This window comes from Somniosus microcephalus, chromosome 13 (genome assembly GCF_052327205.1).
Source record: "Somniosus microcephalus isolate GS21.2 chromosome 13, FLI_Smic_1.0, whole genome shotgun sequence".
NCBI lineage: Eukaryota > Metazoa > Chordata > Chondrichthyes > Squaliformes > Somniosidae > Somniosus > Somniosus microcephalus.
In genome coordinates this window covers 165,197,136-165,206,615 of record NC_140999.1, presented here as the reverse complement: position 1 = coordinate 165,206,615, position 9,480 = coordinate 165,197,136, and the positions used below count along the sequence as shown (strand labels likewise).

Below are 9,480 nucleotides of genomic sequence, written 5' to 3'. Positions count from 1 at the left end.
CCCACCCTCCCTCGCTCCCCATCCTCTCGCTCCCCCCACCCCTCTCTCCCCTCCCCCCCACCCTCCTCTCCCCTCCCCCCCACCCCTCCCTCGCTCCCCCACCCTCTCGCTCCCCCCCACCCTCTCTCCCCTCCCCCCACCCTCCCTCGCTCCCCCACCCTCTCTCCCCTCCCCCCGACCCTCTCTCCCCTCCCCCCACCCTCTCTCCGCTCCCCCCACCCTCTCTCTTCTCCCCCCACCCTCTCTCCGCTCCCCTCCCCCTCTCTCTCTTCTCCCCCCACCCCCTCTCTCTTTCTCCCCCACCCTCTCTCTCTCTCCCCCCCACGATTTCCCGAGGCTCTCTCCACCCCCCCCCACCGCGATTTCCCGAGGCTCTCCCCCCCGCGATTTCCCGAGGCTCTCTCCACCCCGCCCCCCCGCGATTTCCCGAGGCTCTCCCCCCCGCGATTTCCCGAGGCTCTCTCCCCCCCCGCCCCCGCGATTTCCCGAGGCTCTCCCCCCCGCGATTTCCCGAGACTCTCCCCCCGCAATTTCCCGAGGCTCTCCCCCCCGCGATTTCCCGAGGCTCTCTCCCCCCCGCCCCCCCGCGATTTCCCGAGGCTCTCCCCCCCCCGCGATTTTCCCGAGGCGCTCTCCCCCCGCCCCCCCGCAATTTCCCGAGGCTCTCCCCCCCGCGATTTCCCGAGGCTCTCTCCCCCCCGCCCCCCGCGATTTCCCGAGGCTCTCCCCCCGCGATTTCCCGAGGCTCTCCCCCCCCCGCGATTTCCCGAGGCGCTCTCCCCCCCCGCCCTCCGCGATTTCCCGAGGCTCTCCCCCCCGCGATTTCCCGAGGCTCTCCCCCCCGCGATTTCCCGAGGCTCTCCCCCCCGCGATTTCCCGAGGCTCTCCCCCCCGCGATTTCCCGAGGCTCTCCCCCCCGCCCCCCCGCGATTTCCCGAGGCTCTCCCCCCCGCGATTTTCCCGAGGCTCTCCCCCCCCCCCCCCCCCGAGATTTCCCGAGGCTCTCCCCCCCCCCCCGAGATTTCCCGAGGCTCTCCCCCCCCGCGATTTCCCGAGGCTCTCCCCCCCGCGATTTCCCGAGGCTCTCTCCCCCCCCCCGCCCCCCGCGATTTCCCGAGGCTCTCCCCCCCGCCCCCCGCGATTTCCCGAGGCTCTCCCCCCCGCCCCCCGCGATTTCCCGAGGCTCTCCCCCCCCGCGATTTCCCGAGGCTCTCCCCCCCGCGATTTCCCGAGGCTCTCCCCCCCCCGCGATTTCCCGAGGCTCTCCCCCCCGCGATTTCCCGAGGCTCTCCCCCCCGCCCCCCGCGATTTCCCGAGGCTCTCCCCCCCGCGATTTCCCGAGGCTCTCCCCCCCCCCCCCCGAGATTTCCCGAGGCTCTCCCCCCCCCCCCGAGATTTCCCGAGGCTCTCCCCCCCCGCGATTTCCCGAGGCTCTCCCCCCCGCGATTTCCCGAGGCTCTCTCCCCCCCCCGCCCCCCGCGATTTCCCGAGGCTCTCCCCCCCGCCCCCCGCGATTTCCCGAGGCTCTCCCCCCCGCCCCCCGCGATTTCCCGAGGCTCTCCCCCCCGCGATTTCCCGAGGCTCTCCCCCCCCGCGATTTCCCGAGGCTCTCCCCCCCCGCGATTTCCCGAGGCTCTCCCCCCCCGCGATTTCCCGAGGCTCCTCCCCCCCTGCCCCCCGCGATTTCCCGAGGCTCTCCCCCCCGCGATTTCCCGAGGCTCCCTCCCCACCCCCCCGAGATTTCCCGAGGCTCTCCCCCCCCCCGAGATTTCCCGAGGCTCTCCCCCCCCGCGATTTCCCGAGGCTCTCCCCCCCGCGATTTCCCGAGGCTCTCTCCCCCCCCCGCCCCCCGCGATTTCCCGAGGCTCTCCCCCCCCGCCCCCCGCGATTTCCCGAGGCTCTCCCCCCCGCCCCCCGCGATTTCCCGAGGCTCTCCCCCCCGCGATTTCCCGAGGCTCTCCCCCCCCGCGATTTCCCGAGGCTCTCCCCCCCCGCGATTTCCCGAGGCTCTCCCCCCCCCGCGATTTCCCGAGGCTCTCCCCCCTGCCCCCCGCGATTTCCCGAGGCTCTCCCCCCTGCCCCCCGCGATTTCCCGAGGCCCTCCCCACCCCCCCGCGATTTCCCGAGGCTCTCCCCCCCGCGATTTCCCGAGGCTCTCCCCCCCCGCGATTTCCCGAGGCTCTCCCCCCCGCGATTTCCCGAGGCTCTCTCCCCCCCCCCGCGATTTCCCGAGGCTCTCTCCACCCCCCCCGCCCCCCGCGATTTCCCGAGGCTCTCTCCCCCCCGCGATTTCCCGAGGCTCTCCCCCCCCCCCGCGATTTCCCGAGGCTCTCCCCCCCCCCCGCGATTTCCCGAGGCTCTCCCCCCCGCGGTTTCCCGAGGCTCTCTCCCCCCCGCCCCCCGCGATTTCCCGAGGCTCTCTCCCCCCGCGATTTCCCAAGGCTCTCCCCCCCCCGCGATTTCCCGAGGCTCTCCCCCCCCGCGATTTCCCGAGGCTCTCTCACCCGCGATTTCCCGAGGCTCTCCCCCCCCCCGCGATCTCACGAGGCTGTGTGCTGGCGTCACGGGGGCCGTGCGCATGCGTGCCGGCGTCAAGGCGGCTGCGCAACGGCCGTGCGCATGCGTGGTTGCCGTTTAAAAAAAAGCCAGAGCGGGCTCTCGCGGGCGGGCGGCGCATGCGCGGTCAGTGCCAGCGGCGCGAGGTGGCCCGCGGGGAGTAGGCAGGGAAACCCCGCGGGCTGGCGGCCGTTAGAGCGGGGAGTAGGCAGGGAAACCCCGCGGGCTGGCGGCCGTTAGAGCGGCTCACTTCGGGCCCCGACACCGTCAAACCTGAGAGGGGGAAGTAGAGAGGGAAGAGGAGAAGGAGAGAGAGGGAAGAGGAGAAGGAGAGAGAGGGAAGAGGAGAAGGAGAGAGAGAGAGGGAAGAGAGAGAGATAGAGAAATTTTTGGAGCTTCAGGCCTGCCTGCAGCGGGCCTGGAGACCAGCACCGAGTCCCCCCTGCGCGAGGGTGAGGAGGAGGGAGGGGGGGTTGCTAAACACAATATAAAACTGAAATAAATTGTTAATTAATTCCCTAACACATAATTCAAATATTTACCTTAGTTCCCTAACACACAGAAAGTGTGGGGGAAAAAATTGTGGAAAATCAAGATGGCGGCCACTCACCTCGGTTCAGAAGGATAAGGCCCGCCCACACACGCACCGATTGGTCGACCGGTCAGGTCACCGAAGCGTAGGATTGGTCAATCGTCGAGTCACTCGACACTCAACTGTAGGAAGACCTCGACGTCACACGGTCGCTAATGAGATGCTAATGAGCGGAATGCTGAACGTTTTTGGGATACCGCGGGCGGGATTTTTGTCCGGCCGAAACGTAAATAGGCCGATGACCGGTCCGGAATCGCAAGCTTTCTTTTGAGGCGACGCGCGCGTCGGTACGCTCTGTAACTTCCAAACGCATCGAGACCAGGCGGACAGACAGACAGACAGAAGAGCCGCTTTATATATATAGATGTTGAAATTTCAAGCTCACTGCCTTGTTCAAATTTGAATCCATATGATCTGATTCAGTTAAGAGACATTTTATCATAATGAGAAATATAAATAATTATGTTTTAAAAAAGAAAATGTACTGTGAATTAGACTTTTTCTGCAGTTACCTAGATTTAAATTTTCTAGCACAGTCACTTCTTAGAGGATCAAATGTAGAGGCGTCTACTTGAAGCTCATCCTCATCCTGCAGAGCAGCTTCCAGTGCAGCCTGTACCTTTGGAGCAATTGCTGGTCCCTCATAATCCCGAGTAGTTCGGCTGGGCATGTCCAGTTCTAATAGTAAGATGTTTTCAGCCTGCACGTGAATAATATAAAACGGAATCAATAAACCAACCACACACCCCATGATTACAGCCTCAGAATAAACTAATGAGCACTACTGTGTATACATAAGTATCATGCCCGCAGGGTACCGAAGTGTGCAAATCAGCTTTGCACATTTTAATATACTCAAGTCAGTACTAACTGAGCAATATTTTAGTAGCACAGTTCATAAAACAAGGGAGAATTACAATTTATAGTCTCATTTACTCACCCGGTATCTAGGGTCTGATCTTGATATCAAAGCTACTTTTGCATAGCTACTAAGCGGTCTCTTGTAACCAATTGCTGATACAGGTCGCTTCATCATCTGCTGATTGCTAGAAGGCATAAAGTGAAAAATATTCAAATACTTAGAGGTTATATAGACTTTACCATTTTCATTTAATCTTTATTTATTACACCTAGTGGATTTCCTGTGGCATTTCTCACGGCGAGTCCAGATTTGCTGTTTTATAACAATATAAGGAGTGTTTCTGCCATGTAGTGCCGAACATCAAGGCCACCAATTTAGTGACTGAATAAGTTAAATTCCATCTTTATTAAATGACACTCGGATTTCTACTGAGGCTGTCCGTTATTCTGTGAAAACTGCAAACAAGTGGCCTTATTTCTTTTTTACTCACCATTTTGAAAGCTGAAAATCTTGCTAAATAATATGCAAGATGCATCAGTTGTAGTTTAGAGTATAATTTTAACAGCAATTAAAGCTACAACAGGTGTGTAAGTAGTACAGTTCATCATGTTTGTTTCTCTTTCTCTCAAACAATTCAATTAATAAATTTAATCATGTGTTACTGTGAAATATGTAATTTGTTAATTTTGTTTTGTTTGAAACCCTATTTGGACCTCAGAAATTTCTGTTACTGAGAAGAAAAAGGCAGATAAAACTGATTTGAAAAAGCATTTTGAGTAATTCGATTGGCTCATCAACAAACCGTGACAGTGAAAGGTGTCATAGGAAGATTAAATGAGAAATGTGGATATAGGAATCACAGTGGGATAAGCTGATACAACAGTCTGACCAATAAGGGCGACAACAGGAAGCAAGGTTTGTCCAGACAAAATGTGCTCATAAAGTAAAAATATTATGTAATATAGAACATATAGATGTGCATAAAATTTTGATTCCAACAATGCTGAATGAACCCGAGTGTCATTGTTGTGTTTCTTTAATCTATGTCTATATCTAAACAGTTCTGTTACTGTCCATCTATAGCTATGTCCAAAAACAGCTGTCTGAGGATGCTAAGTACCTCTATGGATGCTAGGTACAAGCACGAATGTCCAGCTGCTGTAGGTACCCCTCCATTTGGGCATTCTTCAAGCAGTGACCCAGGAAAATGAGATGAGAGGTGGCGCCACTCCAGTCTCATAATCCATACCATTTGCATGCTTTTACCTCCCCTCCCTTGGGAAACCTCCGGAAATGCATGCATACCTTAAAGGAGTCAGAAACCCCAGCGCCAAAGATCCTTGCTCCTTTTTCCTCAGCTTTGCATCTGGGAAATAAGTGTATCCCAGGGGCAAAGCAGATTTAAATCAGCCCAAACAGTCCAGGATCATATTAACCAATGCAGTAAAAGATTTGGTGGATGCTCTACAAAATAAAAGGCGCTTAATATGGAAGTATTCTTAAATGTACTTTTAATAAAGACATTAGATGGTGTAACAGGATTTGAGGGCTGGTATCTCACAAAACTGCACCTGCAGCATCTGTACCAAGGTATTATGGGATAAGCTAGAGATTTGACATGATCTAATCGATTCAAAGTTCTGTGTAGAAGGGACTGAGTTTCAGGCAAAGATGCTAGGTGGGAGAGTGTTCCACAGGCAGGAACAGCAATGTCTGAGATTTCACCACTGGTATGCTGTATAATCTTTGGAATTGATACAGTACATTGATGTGCAGCTGAAGAAGGTCTAAGATTGAATATGGAAATCTAATTTAAGTGACAGTAACTAATCTGGTACTGAGCCCAAGAGGAAGAGATGGATTTTTCTCTATAGCCTGTTGGGTTAACATTTTCTATCCATGGAGGAGACAGCTTTTGCATAACCTTGAAGTTACCAAAAGTAACAGACTGAGTGTTCTTGAGAATTTACTCTTCTACTAGCTTTGCCAGCCACTTTTGTCCCTGCACAGCTCAGATGTGATTCTGAAAAAGCTGGATGTCTGTTACTAAGAGGAAGTTAGGTATTGTCATGGGCAAACTTTCCCAATCTGCATGTTGCCACTCTCAATTATAAGAAAATGAATAGGATATACTGTATTCTTTTGCCTTGATTTAATTATTAAACCATAGGATACATGCAAGTATTGTCGCAACTGTACAGGGGATTGTCTACAGGATCAATTTAGAGGAGTCCAAGCTGTGTAGTCTAGAGAGAAGGAAGGACCTGATCGAGGACATAAAATATTAAATGGTATCGAGGGGGTTAAGGAAGGACCCGCTTGAGGGTAGGAAATATGGTAGAGAGGGTTAAGGAGGGACCCAAGTGAGGGGAATAAAATATTAAATGGGATAGAGGGGGTTATGGAGGGACCTGATCGAGGGTATAAAATGAAATTAAATTATCAAGGAATACAAAATAGTACAGTATATAACAAAATGAAAATCAGAATAGGGATAGGGCCACTAAGCAATGCACAAGTTAAACTCACAGGTAATGACAGTGAAATGGTAGAAGTATTGAATAATTACTTTGCCTCAGTATTCACCAGGGAGACTAATAGGGGGGATGTGACATTAGAAGACGAGATCAAAAAGAGAGAGACATTTAAGATTGAAAGGAAGGGGGAGGTAATTGCTAAACTAGTCATAAACTAGGCATAGATGCCTTTAAGGGGAAGCTAGATAAGCACGAGGGAGAAAGGAATATAAGGAAATTCAGATAGGTTAGATGGGAGAAGGCTCGTATGGAGCATAAACACCGACACAGACCAGTTGGGCCGAATGGTCTGTAAATTTTAAGTAAATCTATGTAAGTATGAATACTGTACCACACCCTTCAATTCGTGTAATTGGCTGGGTCTTCCACTGGTCCTCTTCTTCATCAAAATAAGCTCTATTCATTATTTTATTCTTTTCTTCCAAAGATATGAAGTTTTCAATTACAAGGTGCCTTAAAGTAAAGTAAAATAATCAGATGTTTTTGTTCAAACCTATGTGAAAGATAAACTTCAAGCCCATGTAAAATAAATAGATTTTCCTTTCAGTACCCATGAATAATAGCACGAGTTTATATATCCAAGATCACTCTCACTAGATTACATTACAAAGCTATCACCAACAGTGAATACAACTTGACGGGGGAGAAAGAAAATCACTTTTGATGGTTTGAGATTAAAATCTTTTTATAATTGACTCATCTTTTACTAATCTCCTAAATTATTTGTCTGATAGCTTATTCAACTACCTTATTATCCTTAGGATAAAGAAGTTCTATCCAGCTTCCTTCCATACTCAATTTACTATTGTTTTAAAAACCTGTTACCCGGTATTTGAACCTTTTACTATAGTGAACAATTTGCCCGGATCAATGTCAAATTCCATCATAATTTTGAAAACTTCAATTAGATCCTTGCGTTCTTTTCCAAAGAAAACAAGTCCAACTTTCTTGAACTTTCCTTTTAACTTTAAAAGTTAATACAACAAATGCAAAGGCTATCAAAAACATTTGATCTTATTTCAGTGGTCCACCCCAGTGTAATAGTTCACTTTCTAGAGATCAATAAAGTTTCCTAACTAGCAAATAGCATGCATCAAGAAAACAAACCTATTAGAAACAATCGATGATTTATTGGAAGAATTTTAAACCCCCTTCTTTAACTATTATTTTGATACCTTTCATATTTATTTTAAGTATTTTTTTCTTCTCCAATACTGGGTACGTACTTAAGTTTAAGTTCCCTGGTTAGTTCATTCTGTGTTTGTTCAAACTCTTGTCGTTCTTCGATGTGTGCCTCTTGCAGATCATGAATCTCAGCTTTTACCGCCTGGAGCTTAGCAAATAACTAACAAAAGAAATTGTTTAAACTACTGAACACGAATGAAGAAATAGCAATCAGACCTCTTGTAAATAGTCAGTGGACTAGCACAGAATCATTGGTTTCTGAAAAAGGGTTTACTTAAAAATAAATTCTGACCATAAAACACAAACACATCTCGTGATATTTTAACATCATAATGAGACCACTAATTGCCAGATGAAATTTCCTTCTTTGTGACGAAATGTCTATTCTTTCCTAACAGGCTGTAATTTGTGACCCCCCCACGAGTGCGCACGCACCCGCAAGGGCCGCGCAAGTTCCGGGTTTAGGCATGTGCGAAAACCCTGAACTTGCGATCTGTCAAGAATTCCCGTGACAGATCCTCCGCATCCCCGGGAGAAGAAGCCTCTGCGCTATTTGCCCAACATCCGCCAGCTGAATGCCCGTGAAATTCTTACGCCTGTTTACGCATAAGAGTTTTAAAAAATAGAAAAATAAAATTTTATCACTCATTTATACTTTAAAAACCCTGTCCAATAAGGTAAGTTTATTTTTAGCCCCGTTAAAACATATAATTTTTTTCTTCAAAAAATTTAATTTTTGCTTAAAATATTTAATTAAATGGCATTTTAATTAATTTTAAATATGTAATTAAAAAATTATTTAATGTGTTCATGTATTTTTTAAGTGATCCTCATTCATTCCGTTTGTACGGAACACCCATAAGTATGAATGGGGATTCCCTTCTTTCATTGGTTGGGCTGGCCTACGTGATCCCAGGGGTGCTTGTGAAGCGCCTGCGCCCCTGGGATATGTGGGTCTCTACCCGCGGGTTACCCAGAGGCACCCAGGAGCGCGAATCTCCGTACCTCCTGGACCGCCAGGTAAATTCGTAGATTTTTTGCAGGTCGGAGGCATCCGCCCGCGGGAAGCCTCCAACCGCAAATTTTGGGCCAACATCTTCAGTTACACAAGAAAAAAATTAGAACCAATTATAGTGCAATTACAAGAGTTTCTATATCTTGTAACATGAAGCATAACAACAATATAGTTCAGAATCCCAGAGGACACTTAGCAAATGAGAACTCTTGTGGACTATTATAAAGCTACAGGAAACTTTGTGATATCCGGCACCGACGTGTTGCCGATCTATCAAAACTGCCGGACATACAAAGTTAATGTTGAAGCATACGGAGGTTTTCATCTCCGTATCTGACAACAAACACTGTTGCTTAGCAACAGCTTCTAAAGAGTCAGCTGCAAGCATCTCTAGCTGAAGCTGTTGCTATAGCTACAGACCTTGCAGTGCCTGACTGGGGAAAAAAAAGAACGAGAACTAAAAAAACTTATAGAAAACGGCTCCTGATTTTTGCTGTTAGATCGAGTATTCCGGACATACAACCTCCGGATAAACCAAAGTTTCCTGTACTTATTGCCTTGTGTATTCGGAGTTTGTTTATGATAAAATTAAAAATGTTACAACTCTGTTTTACAAAGATTAATTTGATTAATATAGTGACAATGACAGGATTATCACATGAAATTACTTGGACTAAAATTAATAGTTTTAGGAACAAAATACATGTGCTCTTATACCATAATGGTTTTAGGC

General features: G+C 49.3%; 1 protein-coding gene across 3 annotated transcripts in view; it reads right to left on the bottom strand.

Moving 5' to 3' along the window:
• kif3b (kinesin family member 3B) overlaps positions 1-9,480 on the bottom strand; it is a 53,099-nt gene that overhangs the window by 11,253 nt on the left and 32,366 nt on the right. For all 3 annotated transcript variants that reach the window (XM_086005520.1, XM_086005522.1, XM_086005521.1), the window contains exons 6-9: positions 7,774-7,892; positions 6,884-7,000; positions 4,089-4,194; positions 3,661-3,848 (exon numbers count right to left, since the gene is read on the bottom strand). In XM_086005520.1, the coding sequence (XP_085861646.1) occupies positions 3,661-3,848; positions 4,089-4,194; positions 6,884-7,000; positions 7,774-7,892 (530 nt within the window). The remainder of the gene's footprint in view (positions 1-3,660; positions 3,849-4,088; positions 4,195-6,883; positions 7,001-7,773; positions 7,893-9,480) is intronic.